Source organism: Pollachius pollachius (assembly GCF_949987615.1).
Source record: "Pollachius pollachius genome assembly, chromosome: 12".
NCBI classification, from domain to species: Eukaryota; Metazoa; Chordata; class Actinopteri; order Gadiformes; family Gadidae; genus Pollachius; species Pollachius pollachius.
This window is the reverse complement of record NC_136945.1, coordinates 13608773-13627077: the sequence shown is the minus strand read 5'-3', so window position 1 is coordinate 13627077 and position 18305 is coordinate 13608773. Positions and strand designations below refer to the sequence as shown.

Sequence of the window (18305 nt, the reverse complement as noted above, 5' to 3'; positions counted from 1 at the left end):
TGAGTTTGAGCCTGCCAGGAAGACATACTCAAAGCTGTCTCTTCACACAGTGGGGCTAAGTAGGATACCTGATAAGTTTTACCAAGGATCTATTTATCCGGTAATTACCCAGGGTTAGCTTTAACCTTCTTACCAAGGGTAAACTGTAGCTATAGCAAATGCTTATCTTTAAGTCAATGAAACAGAAAATATGACAAAAGGGCTTTCGTCATAATAGTTTGCTCTGACTTATTTATCCTATATATCCTGTGTTTGCTATATGAGCAACACTTCCTACAGTCCAGATATAGTTCATTCAACATGATGCTCAGCCCACCTTCAGCATTGATGCATTGTGTGTGTGTGTGTGTGTGTGTGTGTGTGTGTGTGTGTGTGGGTGTGTGTGTGTGTGTGTGTGTGTGTGTGTGTGTGTGTGTGTGTGTGTGTGTGTGTGTGTGTGTGTCAGCCATAAGTCCTTTCTGATTATTCTATTCTGGTGTGCATGTCCTTGTACTCATGCCAGAGTCAGAGACCATCTTCTTCATGAAATATCAGCCACGTCCATCCAGATTCACTCCACGAGACACTGGAGTTAGCAGTAAAGCCCCGTATCAAGACAGCCCCTGAATGTTAATGCAGACAGACTTCACCATTCAGGTCACGTTCGGTGGAAGAAAGACCAAGGCATCCTATGAAGGAGAATTTCTGATAAGAAGATATTTGATGTGTGTGTATATGTGTGTGTGTCTGTGTGTCTGCGCGTGTGACCCATCTAATGCTTGCGTGTTTTCTCCTCCCTCCTAGGACTCACCGCCGAACCCACTGTCTTTCTCTCCCTGGTCCGGGGATCTTCTAGAGGGCCGGGCCCCTCCTGACTACCATGAGAGGGTTGGGGGCCAACCGCCACCGGCACCTGTCCGACTCCTGCGATCCGGCACTGGGGCACCCGGAAGCCATGTACCCCCCATCCCACCAGACCAGCACCCTGCCGCACAGCCCCTACCTCCTCAGCCCCGCCACCATGGACCACTACGGCACCATGGACCCCCACCACTACACCTCGGGCAACCCCGTCTCCCTGCCCTCGGACCTCCTGCTGCCGCTCAACAACCAGCTGTCCAACAGCAGCACCTTCCCCCGCATCCACTACAACTCCTACGACCAGTCCGACTTCTCCCCGCCCGGGGAGGACAACATCGGCGGGATCAGCACGGGCACCCTGGGCACCTCCATGTCCATGGGCATGGGGATGGCGAGCATGGCGGGCATGGGCGGACGGACGGCCCTGATCAACAGCGGCTCGGCCACCATCTCGCACCACCACCACCATGCGTCCAAGATCCAGGCGCCGACCTCCAACATGCTGGAGCAGTTTGAGAGCCAGCTGCCGGGCGGCCGCGACGGCTTCAGCACGCTGCAGTACCACCGGACGTCCGCCGCCGTCGCCGCCGACGCCAAACAGCGCACCGACAGCCCCGGGCGCATCCGCTACATGCTGCACTCGGTGCAGAAGCTCTTCGCCAAGTCCCAGTCGCTGGAGGGCCAGCACATGAAGGGCAACGTCAACGGACGCTCGGGCGGCAGCGGGGGAACCTCCTCGGGCACGGAGGACGGCAGCAAGCAGGGCCGGCGCTCCAAGAGCAAAGACCGGGGCACCAAGTCGGAGGGCCAGGCCAAGCGGCGGCCGCGCTCCAACATGTCGGGCTACTGGAGCTCCGACGACCTGGACAGCAGCGACCTGAGCAACTACCGCAACCCCGTGGCCATGATGACGGTGGGCCGCGCCTCGGGCCACGACAGCCAGCCGGCCCAAAACCGGTACATCCACAGCGGCTACAACACCATCAGCTCCTCCAAGAGCACCCAGGAGATGCGGTACCCGGCCCTCTCCGTGGCCGTGGGCGGAGGTGGAGGAGGAGGAGGGGGCGGTGGGTCGCTGGGGATACACGACAGTGACTTCATGAAAGGGAACTCCTGGTCCACGATGACCATGGGCCAGCCCAGGCAGGTCCTCCCCCCCTCCTCCAAGGTCTCGGCCACCCTTGACAGATCCATGCTCAAGTCCAAGTCCTGCCAGCCAGAGCTTACGGGAAACTATCTGCAGGTGGGTCGAAGGGTGAGTACCGCTCAAGTTCTGGTGTCATATTTACATGGATGAAAGGCACATGATCGGACCACACTCTTTTATCCAGTGGGACGCAATTCAGTGGGATGATGGGGCAGATAGGGGGTTAGTCATCTTGGTCAATGATGCTTACAGGTGGCTTGCATTAATTAGGGATCGAACACAGTACCTGCCAGTTGGAAGTAAGGGTTAGGTATAAGGTACCAGTCAGCCACTCCCCCGACGCCAAATTTGGAAAGACTGCCCACTTTCCTGCCCCCTGTTCGATCACATTGCCTTTACCACAGTCACTGAAGCAGGGGTGTTACCAGTGCTGCGGCCTGCCTCGGTGGTGAATGACCTATGTTTCTGTGTCCTGCCCTACAGGGAGACTGGAGCAGCACCCTGGGCCGGGTGGGCGGGGCCCAGGAGATCCCGTGTCGACGCATGCGTAGCGGCAGCTACGTGAAGGCCATGGGCGACATGGAGGAAAGTGACGACTCGGACGGAAGCCCCAAACCGTCGCCCAAATCCACCGCCCGCCGCCAGAGTTACCTCAGGGCCACCCAGCAGTCTCTGAGTGACCAACTTCCTCAGCGCAAGTAAGACCCCCACCCAAACACACCCCTTGACCTGACACTGAAGGTAGTGACGCAACGAGAAAAATTTAATATAGGAGATAACCTTCACAGAGCAACAAACTGACAGCAAGGGAGTAGGAGTAAGTGTTAGGGCAAAAACATGTTACAAATAGGACACCGATCAACAATATGTTACATAGTTAACAAGCCACATACCCCCATTGACATTTACGCAGATAGAGAACTAGGACAAAATCACTGCACAGATACAGGGACAAACACACCCACAAAGGACCTTACTTAAAGATGTGTGCCATGCGGCAAAGAACCCATCATGATCTTGACATACTTATTTACATGACCTACTTACTGTGCACACAGATTCACCTGGGGACACACACACACTTCAACACTCACACACACGCACACTGAGACAAACAAACGCATACGCACACACACACTGAGACAAACTACACACATACAAAAGCACATACACACAAACAAACACATACACTCACGCACTCAGGCACTGAGACAAATGTGCACATGCACTCAGACTAACAGACACAAACGCACACACACATACAGATCACATCAGACACTCACACATGCACACACTCCGCCAAACACACACATACACGCACACATACACAGATACTCAGACACACAGCACTCACACACTCACGCACTCACTCACTGAGACAAACACACACACATTCGCACACTTACACAGACACAAACACACACCACACACAGACACGCTGAGACCAACACACCCTCCACCCACACAGAGAGCAGCTCAGCAGCGGACCAGGCTGTGCTTACTCACGCGTAGTATTTGGCCGCGTCGAGCTCCCTGTCAACCTCCACATGCCTGGGTCATCATCCCTACTACGACTGAGCGGCGGTGGGCCCAGAGTGGGCCCAGAGTGGGCCGAATGGCCCCGAGTTCCACCGTCTGTGGCTGCATGAGAGGACACGTGCACACACACACACACACACACACGCACACGCACACGCACACGCACACACACACACACACACACACACACAGATATCTGCTGTTCACTGATTCTCTGACTCAATGGACTTCATGGATCACATGCTCCCTGAAGCACACACACACACACAGGGAGTAGAGGCACAGCAGGTCGTAGAGGAATTGGCTTTTATTCCTTTTTACTGTTGTTCTGTTGTTGCTTTGTTGTTGTATATTAAAAATAAGCAGCAATGCTGAGTCGATCGTGACCCTGGAGATGCTGCAGGGGACGTTACAGTCTGTGGTTTTCTACCTTTGCTTCTGCACTCAAATCGCTGATGGATTAGCTTTTCGATTCCGCGATTGCAACCTAAAGACACAACTGTAATTTTCTAATAGAATTGTTCAATTTATCGGGTTTCCACATACAAGGCAGATGTGAAGTACATTGGCATTCGTAGAAAGTTGTTGATGCGGAAATGATTGTATAATTATTGCGGTTATGTTATTTATCATTTTCTTATAAGCGCTGTGCTTGCCGTTTTTATTTTATGTATATTATTTAAAATGGACATAGTAACGTGATAACAACCCAGTCACACCCCTTATGCAAATATCGACAAGACCATTTCTGTTAAAGTGTGCATTGATTGTTTAACCTTGCTCCAACTGCCGACCCCTGACTTGCCTACACCCCCGCACCCTCTCTGTGGTCCGCTCCACCCTGACTCAAATGAGCAGCCCGACCCTGGATTACAGCATGTTGCAGGGGGAGCTGGACGCCCTGTGGTCTCCCCTCCACAGTGTGTCCTCTCGCCACCATCTGGCCAGGTCAATGAGCAGGTCAGTGATTGGCCCGTCAGCTCGGGGGGGGGGGGGGGGGGGGGGGGGGCTGCGGAGCACACCGAGTCCTCTTTGGTCACAGGACGTCCCGTCCGTCACCCCCCACGCCCAACGCCCCGCGCTGCGCCAGATGCAAATTGAGATGTAAATTTTGGAAGTCACCGTGGTGTGAAATGCCGTCCTCATATGCCGTCAGAACGCCCCCGAGCTTCTCAATACCATCTGCTGGGGAAGATTTCAAGGTGGACAAAAACAGTGTCCTGTGTCCTGTGCCTAGTGGACTCATTCCTTCCGCTAGCAAAGTGTCAAGGAGGATAACCTGCAAAGCGAACCGTCATGTCGCTGTCACTGTATGCCAACAAAGAATGAGAAAGCAAAAAGAAGTGTTGCGGATTGGTTTGGTGAAGGACTTTGATCCGAACTTTCTTTGACTTTGGCAACATGATGGAAGCTGGTAGAAAATGCATTCATTTAGCGCAAATGAAACTAGCTTGCCGCGCGCTTCGACGCTGAAGTGGTAAACCGTCAAATCTAGATTGGAGAATGGGGTCTGGTTGTTCCACATTCAGTGCAGTGATTAATTTCTGAGTTGCAATGAAACTACTGACACAGAGGATGACCCATTTTTCCTCTCTTTATTTGCCTTGTTTTCAGAAATGTTGATTTTATTTCTGGCTCCGCTGGTCATTTCATACTTAGGTCTTTGTACCTTTTTTTCTTTCCTTGTTTTGGCTTTTTGTTTCCACGTCTGTTCGACGGAGACATGTAACATACAGCAGGTGACATGCCTGTCGTGCTCCATACCTCACACGCTTCCCTCTGTCTTTACCCCCCGGTGGTCTGTCTGTCTTTCCTTCCTTCCAGCTGTCTTCCGTCTCTCAGCGAGCTCTCCAACAACCGCAGCCTGGACAACCTGGACTGCATCGGGGGCCCGGGCTCCTCCTTCCCCCGATGGGACGACGACGACTTCAGCCAGGCCTGCAGCACCCTGGGCCGGGGCAGCTGCCTAGGACAGGTCAGCCTCCTCCACGCACACCGTGGTACAGGAGGGAGAGGAGCCGTGGGAGCTGAATCTATGCTCTCGGCCGATCTCCTTTGAATTACTTTGATTACTTGATTTATATTGCATATAAATCTTGCCAAGAAATAAATATATTTAGAGACAAGCTTTAATGCCACCGCGAGTTTACTGCGTCGTTGTTGTTCTGCCCCTCTGCCCTTTTGCTTCTTGTATCATTTTTACACTACTTATTTTTACTCGGGTTCAGACTGCGTTCATTCTTTTTTGACTCCTTTGCGAGTAAAGCTGTAAACCTTTTCACAGATATCAGAGTGAATGGCATCATTAAAAGTTGCTCCAATTCGACAAAAAGAACCATCCTCCCATCAGCAGATCTCTTTTTAATGGACTGCGCCCGAAGCTGAGTGACTGATGCTTTGCGCTTTCAGATCTAATTTGACCACTTATACCAGAGCTATTAGCCTTCCACTGACATGGTTACCATAACGATCAACTAATGTTCTCAATGGGCTATGATCTCATTCAATGGAGCTATCACAGGCTTCGGAAGCTATCAGTTACATAAAGCATTTGGACATAGCCATTGACGAATCTTTAAACATAAAAAAAGTTCAAAGACAACTTTTGAATTCATATGCTTCTGTTAATATTTGGTATATTGCACATAAATATTGTGTGTAATCATAAAGACCAAACCAAAACCTAGATGAGTTTACTGAAACCCTCATCTTCAAAAGAAAATGTAATGCTCCTTCTTTTCTTCTTTCTTTCTTCCTTTGATATTTTGTTCCTTTCTTCTTTAATTTCTTACTTTCTTTCTAAAAGACTTTACCATAGTTTAAACGCTGTATTAAGAGTCAAGAGTCGAGACAAAAAAAAAAAGCCCCTCAGGGCTGTGTCTTTGACTTTAAAGACAGCAGCCCTTCCCCTTCCTCTCCCCCTATCAGCCTCACCAACAACGCTGCATCACCCTGTTTTGATTTGCATGCATTCGAACATCCTCTCCCCGATTCTCTAACCTCCAACTTCTCTTGGAAGTCTTTGCTGTCTGTCAGGTGTGAGCCTGAAAGAACAGGGTGAGCGATGTCTGCGTTTTTTGCTTTGTAGTCCAGACATCACACGTCTTCATAGCACAGCTTGATGTGTGAGGTTGGCAGTTTGAAGGTAGACATGAGCAGCAGCATACTAGGTTTCAGTGGGACCACATAAAGGTGAAACCCAGGTCGACGCTAATGGAGCGCTGCACTTCTTCTCATCAACCGGGGTTTTAAGGTGCTATAAAACCACACTCCTCTTGAAGTTTATTGCACTCTAACATATGTGCTTCACAGGTCGAGATTCTTTTTTTTTTTTAAGAAGAGACAAGTCTGCTGGTATGACGGCAAAGGTTTTAAACTGGTAAACCGCAGTAGTGTAGTAGACCGTGCGACCGTAGTCGCACAACATAATAATAACCCCAACGGGAGCCCGGTGTTACTTCAGTGTTCCACATCTCACACACACACACACACACACACACACACACACACACACACACACTGCGGCCCCATTAGTAACACACACCCCCTCTCGCCCCCCCCCCCCCCCAGCTACGGGACCTTGAGATGAGCCAGCGCTACGAGGACCGCAGCTCCGACTCCACGTACCGGGACTCGCGCCCGCCCTCTCAGGACCAACCGGAGCCCCCCGACCTGCCCATGCCCACGTGCTTCCGCTCCCGCAGCCACAGCTACCTGAGGGCCATCCAGGCCGGCTGCTCCCAGGACGACGACACGGCGTCGCTGGACTCGGAGTCGCCGCCGCCCACCGCCACCACAGTCCGCACCTACAGCACCAGCACTGGTGAGGCAGCACCACCCCACCCCCACCCCCCACACTAACAAAATGGGTTCAAAAGGGGGGTCACCAGGAACCCCCATTCGTCTCTTTCTGACCTGACTAGTTGTAATCACAAAACAAGACGAAGAAACACGGCTCAATTAAGAAGAAAAGTAATTAGAATTACTTTGATTTCTGCTCATTCCAAATTCTTCATTCGCTAATGATTGCTCAAACAAGCAACAATGGCCCCAGCTGTAAAGAACATGCACTCATAGCTAATCCTATTCCTCTCTTTGCTGAGGACTGCTTAAGTGTTTGTGCTGAAGGTGTTACTGAAGAACATGTGCGCTGTACACTGGCTTTGACTATCCATGACTCATGTTTATTTGAAGTGGCTCTGATGAAAAGGCTCTTTGCTGAGTTAATCAGAGTCTATGTGTCTCGGGCAAGATAGTAATAACGATAAGACATGCACAAGCTGAAGAAAAAAACAGCCGTAGGAATATATAATGAAGTTGAAAATAAATTGGGATTGACAATCTCCACGTGACAAACCTTTCGATTACGAACCAAAAAAATCATTGAAATGTCATGATCAATTATACAATAAAAAAACATAAAAACATGGAATAATCCAATGCTGCCACCGTAGTCACCGTAGCTATCATAGTTTCCCCGATGCTAGAGTCAGTCCTTCTCTAGACACACACACACACAAACACAATCACACACGCACACTCACACACACAAACACAAACACATTTTGGGCTTGGTTGCGGCCTGCTCTTACTCACACCAGAGGACCTGGAAAGGGCAGTGGTTCTCTGCGCTGATAGCCAGGGGCTTGGACAGAGGCCCCAAGGAGAAACAGCTTTTACTACTCCTTCAGCGTCTGGGGGCAGACAGACCACTAGGCGTCCCCTCACTGCCTGGAAACCAAGGGGGGTCCATCCGCTTTTCTGCTCCCCCCTTCAAAGGGACTACTCAAAAGGAATTGAATTGCATAAGTCACATAAGATATTGAAGTGATTGTGGGACATTCCCCGACTGTCTTTGTTGAATAGAACAGCCTGTAGGCTCATTTCCATTATGTTTGAAACAGGACAGTTTTGGCCAGGAAAAAATTATTGAAGTGACAGCCCGCCCTAAAATAAAAAGAAGAGCTAGCTTTAGCCAGTCTATATTATTATGTAGTTAGCTGCTGAGAAACTGATACTTCAAAAAGCAACCAACCGGCTCCGATCACAACCTGCCAAAAAAAGACAGTGTTTTGCTTACCTTGACTGTTGTAACCTTTATTTCTGTGTTTGGAAATTGTATTTGGTTACATTATTGACATTTGTGTGAAGAAGGTTATGACTGAATTGTTAAATAAATGCTGGCTGTTGTTTCTAAAACATTGGTCCTAGCAGTTTCTCCTCCTTGTAAATCCGAGTCTAGACAGGTGTGCTATAAAGTACAACCATTCAGTGGAAGTACATGAGGGCATTATAGGGCTCTTCATGGGCCACAGAGACATAGAAGCCTACCGGTAGAAGCCTACCGTGTGTGGTCATTTAACCTACAGCCAATCGGGTCAGGGATGAGAAGGAATTTTTGATTCTTACTAGTGTAATTTAAAATCTAATCTGGCAGGTAAAAAAAGTATTCATGCAATTACTAGTAACCAGAATTGATATATGTTCATAAGTTTAAAAAAGACTACTGTTGTAGTAAATCTAAATATGTTGTAGGTGATAGTCTCTCCCGACTAAATCATTTTGGGTTTGAAGCCCCAAGTTTCGTCAGTCTACCTGCAGGCGACACATGAGCAAGATACCAACCTAACCCCTAACTGACATGTTTATTAAAAGGCCACTTTGGATAAAAAAAACGCTGCTAAATGACCAAATTGATTAGCTCTATGTGTATATTTATAGATATATTTTTGGGATTGGGTTGAATATCCTGTGGGTGATACAATAAATAGATACATATGTATGGTAATGGGCTTCTTTAAACAGCACAACGCTTCAGGGATTTCAATGTGTCACATGCACATTTAAACTAGGACCTTACAGAGTAGATTGCATATGAATTAGGACGTATTGTCTCTGGCTGTAGCAGAAGAGAGTATCATCTGTGGAGGTCCAAGAGGAATAGTTCTCGTTGCAACTAGAACATATGGGCACAGATCAAAAATGTTTGGAGTTCATAAAGCAGCAGGATTATAAAGCAGCCAATAATATGATTGGATAATTCGATGTTTCTCACATAATTGCTCAATATTTGATGAGGGTTTTTTTATTGGACGTCGAATGGTCGTCGAACGGATTCGAGAATCATATAGTTCGACTAATTACAATTACAAAATCTGTGATCTTTGTGGTGGCCCCCTATGGTTGGATGTTCGACTCGGTTCGTTTTTTTGTACGGAATGTCAACCACCAGACGGCGCTAACGAGCAGATATCCTCTGCACGGGAGCCGATCCGCCACGCCTCCCTGTGAGGAAACAGTAGTCCAAACACACTCACCGCACCACGCAGTGCACTCCGGCTATTCTTCTATGCTGAGTAACAGAAACCCTGTTGACCCCGGTTTGCCAATTGTCTGCAATATTTGTATATTTGACATTGCTATAAAAATTGGCCGGAGTTGTTTTGAAGTGCGTCTGTCTGCAGGGTAAGTGTCTCCACTGTTGATTATGTATGTGATGATTATAGTCGGGAGTTTAATGATGGACAAAATAGTGTTTTCGTTTTAATATCAGCTGACTGCACACGCACCTCACGCTTGGACGCTCTTCATGTCGCCCGCAAGGCCGTTTATATCTGCGTCTAGTGAAGAAGACTTTTAAACCTTTGGCACTATGCCTGCGTCAAACTCAGAAATAATTATGGAAACAAACAAGATAACTTGTGTATCCTCTTTTTAATGTGGATTAAAAAGAGGATAACGTCAAGGCTCGTTCAAATTCCTGATTGAAGCTCGGTTGCTGTTCATCAAAGTTATTAACTCATTAATGTTTTTCGAAAAAGCAAAATGCACCATTTATAATTATATTGAATTTTTGTCTTATCTTATTTTTAATTTTTGTTTCTAATGATTTCGCGTGTGTTTGTTTTGCGTAGGTGTTTATTTAAGAAGATGTGCTATTTACAATGCATTGGACTTTTACTGAATTAAGTGGCTGATTTAAAGGCTCTGCGTTTAGTGAACCATATTTGTGAAGAAATAACAAACAAGCGAGGCATGCTTTAAATATCAAAATAATTTCCATTAACATATTGTTTTGACTGTTTTCGCACCAAAACTCTGTTTGTTGTTTAACATGTACTTGCTATATACTATACTTTATAGATGATTCGTCATCTATAAAGCTGCCTGTGCTGACCTCTCCTTCTGGTTGCGCTTCCGCTTGTCATGAGTCCATGACAAGCGGTTTTGGCCTGGGAAAACATATTTAGCAATGATGACATCTCTAGGATTAATTCCACGACTTTATCCATCTCTCTCACACGCTAAGATATAAAACGTGTTCCCTGTTTGTTTCTCATAGCTGTTATAAGACAAAAAAAAAACAAGGAGCTAACTGTTCATATTAGCAGCTCCGTCATAATGGTTAACAATGGCCCACCGAGTGCAATAATGACAAGGCAGGAACAAACTGAACCAAAGCTGTGTTTTGGCAGTCCGATGTGAGGCTATGCACAATAACATAATTTCCCTGAGCTGTTGAGTAATGATGCACTGTTTGGAAAGGTCTCTAGGCCTACATGGAACAATGGACACAGTCATTGTGCTCAAAGACTGTAAATTGCTCAGTGAGGGAATTAACTCATATAAACTGGTCAGATAAACTTCTGACCACTGTGTTCTGCACTGGCTAAGGCCTGCATCCACATTGATCCAATAAATCATTGATTGCTTTCACTGGTCCAAAACCAAGCACAGATTTTCCTTAAGTAGTCTTTTGTGCTGAAAGTGTAGCCCAAACTTTTATTTCTTACAGATCTGTACAGAATCCATATCCAACTGCTTTGGAATGTTAAATATCCTGCCAAATCAGTTGAACAACAACAACATATTGAAAAGCAAAGACAACATTAGCTTGGCTGTATGTGTTTGTTTGCCTCTTGTTTTTATCTTCCAACACAATTATCTGTTATATTTAAGTATATGCCTGTGTCAACATAAAACTCAATTAAAATAGTTTTCCAAACAGTTTGCATTGTCATTGTCAATGATGGATGGATGTCCCTTTCCACAGCCATATGTCATGTTGAGACCTTGACTGCAGAACATCATTTACATGTGCTGATGTTAGTATATACAGTCATGCAATCCTGCTAAGTGGCCTTTATTTGTGCACTCTTGACCTCGTTTGCTTAAAAAGGTTGGTTTATTTTTACTCACACTGATCTGGCAAGAAGCAAAAGGGTACGGCCGGTCAAGGGTTCAAATCCCGGACAACCCGCTTATGTTGAAGATGATGCCGATATCTTTGTACTTTATTTTTTTGCAACCAAGCAACAGCCTGTTGCAGACTAGCTCATTAATTTCAGTTAAACATATCGTTTTTGGCTTTCGACAGACGTTTCTTCTAATTAAAGGCAGAATGCCAGATCCAGTTAGCTCATCGGCCCATTTCAGTCCTCAATTCCCCAACATTTCCATATCATTGCTCTGACATGCAGATTTGACTGTGACCTATATGGGACAGAGGGAGTGAACTGCAGCACATTTCCTCACCGATTGGCCCCTGCATGTTCCTGTAGAAATACCTGTCCCTCTCCCATCATGATTAGCAAGAGTATCACTCATCAACTAGATTCAGTTTCTGGTTTCCTAGTTGTAGTGGCCAGATAAATTAGCGGAAAGCCGACACGCATGCAGCATCGACCGGGGCCATAAGAGTAGCTGTTTAGTGGGATCCTTGTTAGGAGCAGGGTTTTTTTTGTGTGTGTGTGTGTGTGTGTGTGTGTGTGTGTGTGTGTGTGTGTGTGTGTGTGTGTGTGTGTGTGTGTGTGTGTGTGTGTGTGTTTAACCCATGTAGGAAACCAGCCTTTGAAAACCGGGTGTGGAGAAAGTTTGACTTTGAAAATAGTTATTTAAATGCATCCATGGACCAGGGAAAAATCATACTGCTGAAGACCTAATCTGATTGAAGAGCCTGCCTTAAATCTGTATTCCTTCTGACTTGTGGTGTGCTGTCAATAATAAGTTCCCAATGCTTCAGTATTAAAAATAAGTGAACGGGTCAACCAGGGATGGTATGGCTTGGAGATCCCCCAGACTGTTTGTCCTGTTATTAAATGTGGTTCTCCTGCCCTGAAAACGCATGATGGTAAAAGGCCTGCGGTGAACAGCACTGCTACTGTGGTCTAAAGTACCATCACAACAGCGATGCCCACTCAAGATTCACTGGAACCATTTGGCAGTACATGGCCGCTTGTTGCTTCTGTCAAAAATGCTCAACCCGTTGCACAAAAACAACAAGTCAGAACAACTCGGCCATTGTCTTGGATCAGGCTTGAAAACTCCCTGGTCTAAACAGTCTTCAGGTCTGTTTTGGAGATATGTCGTGAGCTTGAGCGGCTGGCATTTATACCTGTTTACAGCTGGGCTTCAAGGCAGACAAATGACAACATGATTCAAATCCGCTCCTCGCTTACTGCAGCCTATTAATTTTTTGGGCAGAAATGTCAGCATCGTTGTCATGGCTCATCCGTGTCAACTGTCAAGTGATGCGTGTACATCTCACAAAGAACATTGCAGGAACAGACTGTTCACGCTCGTCATTTCCCAAGTTACCCCGGCAGAGTCGATACTTAATCTCCCATGCATCGTCATATGTCAGTTAGGAACCCTTTTCTATGGAATGTATTCAGTCGAGTTCAACTGTGTGTGTCTGTGTGTGTCTGTGTGGGTGTGTGTCTGTGTTTGTACTGTTCCACCCCAAGGGGTTGAATCCTGTGCAGAAGGATGAACTTGCACACCTGGAGTGACACACACACACATTGCACTGGTGGCTAGCGCACACACACCCACACACACACCCACAGCCTACAAAGTCACACAGAGGAGCAGGTGTGCTGTGTAGTGATAAGGATCGAAAGCGTTTGATGACAGCCCCAGTCTTTCCCACGTTCCTGACTCTGGGTTTGTCTGTGCAGGCCCTGGCTGTCTGTCAGTAGTCGTTCCCTAGTATGATGTCACATGCTGTACGTTGCTACAGGCTAGCAGCAGGTTGAGGTTTCAGACTGAGGGCCTGAGACGGGGAGCTTGAGATCATGAAAGATGTGATTATAGAAACTCTAAGGGCCCATTTGGGGATCTGGCTAAGTAGGTCTGATGGAATTAAACGGCATTGCAGGGGTTTTGTTTGGCCGTTTTTTTCAGTCAACAAGGCTTTTCTTTAGCTCTCTGTTTGTGCAAAAACAACAATGGTGCTTAGTGTCTGTAGGAAAACAGTTTAAATGTGTTGGAATTCTATTCAATTTTCACAACAACAAAGTCTTCATTGTTGAATATATGTTAAAAAGGCACGTTTACCTCACACAAAATAACCTTGATGTTTGAAAAGCGTATCTTCTGAGCTGAGCTTGGCTATGTTAAATGCAAGATGAATGCCATCCGATGGACCCATGGAAATATACAGGATTTCCACTTCCATTTCAAAACACAGCATGTGGTTCAACAAACTACACTACAAACAGGGAAGATTGGTTTTCTGACAAGATTCTACAGTCAAAGACTGACGAGCCATTCCGTCTGGAAGGTCACTTTAGTTTCCCAACATATAAAACGACAGCATATCAGTACAAAGATGTTTGTTATTTGTATTTTTAAATGGGATTTGGTTTTGTTCTCAGATCCCTTTGAAGCATCTCTTGTCAATGTTGACAATAATTCGTTCTGCTCATCTCTAGAGGCCTCTCTCTATGCTCTTTATGTTGAACAGAAGTCAGTTTGCTTGGCCTGCAACACAGCTTCCCTCTCACGTTGTATGGTGGTTCAAATCAACAGCAGAGTTTAACCGCCAAGTCTTTTGAATACAATTTGAATTATCAATTGATGTGATCAAATGATGACTATCACTGATGCCTTGAGCACGTATTGTGATATTATGCGTATGTCATGCCAACGAATATGAAGCACTATGCTTAAACCTGTTCCACTGGGCTGTCACAGTGGTTCACTGTACAAGGGAGGGGACGTCAGCTCACAATTTCCCAATGCTTTTTTTTAATAGATAGGACATTTGGTTCCCCAGTGTGTGTGACTGTCTCATTGGCCCTGCAGATAAGATGCAAATCACAGTGATTGAGTGGCCTCACTGACCCGCATTATACCTAATATCTTGAGTCTGGCACAACGCCGCCAGATATAATGGGCCTCAGCCAGCACACAGGGGAGAGGTTAACAAGGAGCTTGGCTGGAGCTTTTTCCAAGCTCTAATCGACTGGCTTCTCTCCGTCTCTGTCGCTGTCTCTCTGTCTCTTTCTCTCTCTCGCTATTTTCCGCTCTTCTCACTCACTCCCACTACCTCTGTCCCTGGGTTTTTTGGCAAGATGCTGTCTGCACGACTTTTATTGGCTGCATGTAAGCCTACACGAAGGTCTCCATTGTGGAGACTACTGGCATACAAATTTTAAGCTTGTAGATCTGCCCACATGGGACAATTGTATATTTATAGAGAGAGAGAGCTATGAGGTACACAAGTGCATGAAAAACATTAATATTGATAGAGCAATGGAGGTCACTGTTGTTTTGTAACTTTAGATTTCATCTGGTTGACCTTGGAAAGTGTGTGTGCGTAATTAAGCAAGCTGCATTCAGTTTCTTCATGGTGGAAAGCTTATTCGATTATCTACTTTACAGTACCCTCCTTTATTTCTCGGGTACATTAATTACCCATTAATAAACATTACTTTATGCCGTATTAAGCATTAACTAACATTAATACAACAGTTAACTAATGGTCTAATCATTTACTAATTGTGTTTATATTTACTAATGATTTTGATTTTGACAAAATTAACTAATGATGTTCATGTTTACTAAGAAAATGGTGTTCATTTTAGGATAAGTATTACAGTTTTTCTCAGTCGCTTTGGTACATTTCTCGAATCATCCTCAACATTTGCAAAACAGTAAATGCATTTCTCAAAAGAATTCGTACAAATAGCGAAACACCATGGATTACCTGCAAAAGCCAGTCTCTTGCTCAAAATCCTTAGTTCATCTCTCAAAAGTAAATATCTGTGTCAATGAACATGTCAGTGCCATCAGAATGACAGGTCATTGTGTATGGATAAGACAAATTGCTTAGTCATGTTGTCAATATAACAGTGTATTCTGGAGGGATGTTATGATGTAAACTATGGCTAAAGTTTTGAAGACAATTATTGTAAATTGTAAGTTACACCTTAGTGTATGTGGGAGATTGATTGCAAGAGACTGGACAAGATTCACATTTACGCTTTGGCTGTTTGTACTGTAATTTGTTGACAGGCCATGTCATTGCTAGAAATGGAAACATAGGACAATCTCTTTAGGGTAAACTGTACATGCATTGCTGTAGGAATTACAGTGCAGTCTTCCTACACCTCTGGACATTCCTGTCTGTTTGGCCACAAATTCTCCTTCTCACGCAGCCTCACTCCTCTTCCTCTTCTTCTTCTCTCTGGCTGTTGACCCCTTCAAATTCCTTGTCCTTCCATTGTCAGACAATGTAACATTGTGTTGTGCTCCAGCTATATATATACTTGCCAGTTCATGGTTCATGCAATGCACCTTTGAGATATTTCAGTAAACTAGTTGATCGTTGGTTGATCTAACACTTCAGACATTTCCCTTCTTTAGAGAAAGTCATGATTTACTTGGTAGCAATTTACCAATTCAGGACAGATTTAAAAAAGAAATCTAATGGAAATGTATAGAAATATGCCTGACATATTATGACAACTTGTTCAACCATATTGCATGTAAAGACTTATGCAATGAACTAATGCCTAAATGTTGTGGGGGTGAGACTATTCAATAGAGACCCATTACAATACATTTGATCAACATTACATAAGCAATTGATAATGTAGGAAAGAGCAGAAAATTGTACGTAATCATTTGCATGAATGTACCAAAGCATTTGCAACTTGTTCAAAGAAATGAGAAACTGCTTTTTTGATGTGCACAAGTGACACAATGATGTGAAGATTGAACAGGTTGTTTTGAGAATTTCAATTCTGATCTGAGAAATGTACCAAAGTGACTGAGAAAAACTGTCATTTGGATTATGCTAATGCTATTTAATAATGCTTATTGGTTAGTTAACCTCTTATTGATTACCATTAGCATTGAACAGCAGTACATTGAAAGCAAGGATAAAGACATGAAGCGTAGAACAGCAAGTCATAAGGGAACCTGGGTGACTACAAGATGTGTATGTGGTTGGGTCCTAACAGGTTTAACCACTGACCCTCTGTTAGTGTTGGCCTATGTGTTTGGTGTTATTCAGGACAATGGCACTGCATTGGATAGCCATTGGCCATTCTGTTCCCAAGTTCACAAAAAGTCAAACATCCCATCTTCCTGTATATGTGTTTTGTTAATTCAGCTGTTGTTTTAACATCCTGCAACTTTTTACCCTTTTACCCTTACCCTCTCTCCAACCTCTTCCAATATGCCTCTGTCTCTCTCTCCCCCTCTGTCTCTCTCTCCCCCTCTGTATCTCTCCCCATCTGTCGCTCTTTCCCTTCTGTCTCCCTGCCCTCCCACTTTTTCTTTCTTTCTTTCTTTCTTTCTTTCTTTCTTTCTTTCTTCTTCTCCTCCTTTCATTCTTTCTATCTCTGTCTGTCTGACTGTCTGTGTGCGTCAATATTTCTGTGTGTGTGCGACTCTCCCTCTCTCTCTCTCTCTGCGTCTCTTTCTCCTCCGTCTATCTGATCCTCTGTATCCGTCTCTCTCTTTTATCTGCCTGTGTCCCTCTCTCTCTGTCTGTGTGTGTCTCTCTATCACACTCTGTCTCTCTTTCCTCCTGCTGCCCCCCTCTCCTCCAGTCTCCACGTGTATCACTACCAGTAAGCGGACGGCCCCTCCGCCTGTGCCCCCCCGCACCACCTCCAAGCCCTACAGCTCGGTGACGGTGCAGAGCAGCACCGAGTCGGCCCAGGAGGACACCTACCTGCAGGACCTGCAGGACCGGCGCTCGGAGGCCACCAGCCAGTCCAGCCACGCCCACAGCAACTCGTCCGACAGCCTGGACAGCAGCCACGCCAACAGCCTGGCCCGCGGCATCCCCCGGCCCCTGCAGACCATCACCGCCGTCCCCGTGGCCCTCGCCCGCGAGCCCTACGCCTCGGCCATCCTCGGCGCCGTCGGCACCGCCGCCGCCACCACCGCCAACGCGTGCACCGACACCAACGACGCGCGGTCGCACTCGCACGCTCACTCACACGCGCGCGCCCACTCGCACGCCTCCACCGCCGTGCAGCACGACCTCCCTCCTCTGCGGACGGGAGGCGGCGGCGGCGGCGGTAAGGGAGGACTGCTGGGGGAGGAGCCTCTGGTGGCGCCGGTGCCCAGGAGGAAGCTGTCCTCCATAGGGATACAGGTAGGGGACACAGCCCGCCCGTCTTGGTGGGTGTTGGTGCTTTGAGTTGAATGCTGGTGGATGGGGTTCAGCTGGGGTTGATGACAGCAGTTTGTTTATTTGTTTATTTAGCAGGGACAATGCACAGCTCATTAGCAGTACCAGAGTTAGCTATAAGCTAATTTTCATCTGTCCCTGGGCAGGAAACAGAGGATAACATCTTTGTCAAAAGGGAAACCTAACACTGAAGTTGCTGTTATTCTTAACAGTGTATTTTCTCTCTGCCTTGAAACGTTTGGTAAGGAATAAACCCAGACTGTGGTTTATTTCGCTCTTACCACAGTTGGCAACAATGATTAGAAATGGTACCGTCCTCTATAACGTATTTTTAATGGACTTGAT

At 46.2% G+C, this 18305-nt stretch overlaps 1 protein-coding gene across 1 annotated transcript in view; it reads left to right on the top strand.

The window, feature by feature from the left end:
* Positions 1-859: 859 nt before the first annotated feature.
* Positions 860-18305, top strand: part of dlgap4b (discs, large homolog-associated protein 4b) — a gene marked incomplete at its 5' end in the record, with an annotated part of 29788 nt that continues 12342 nt past the window's right edge. The window contains 5 exons of the mRNA XM_079748774.1: positions 860-2095; positions 2471-2685; positions 5351-5501; positions 7097-7349; positions 17371-17924. Coding sequence (XP_079604900.1) covers positions 860-2095; positions 2471-2685; positions 5351-5501; positions 7097-7349; positions 17371-17924 — 2409 coding nt within the window. The remainder of the gene's footprint in view (positions 2096-2470; positions 2686-5350; positions 5502-7096; positions 7350-17370; positions 17925-18305) is intronic.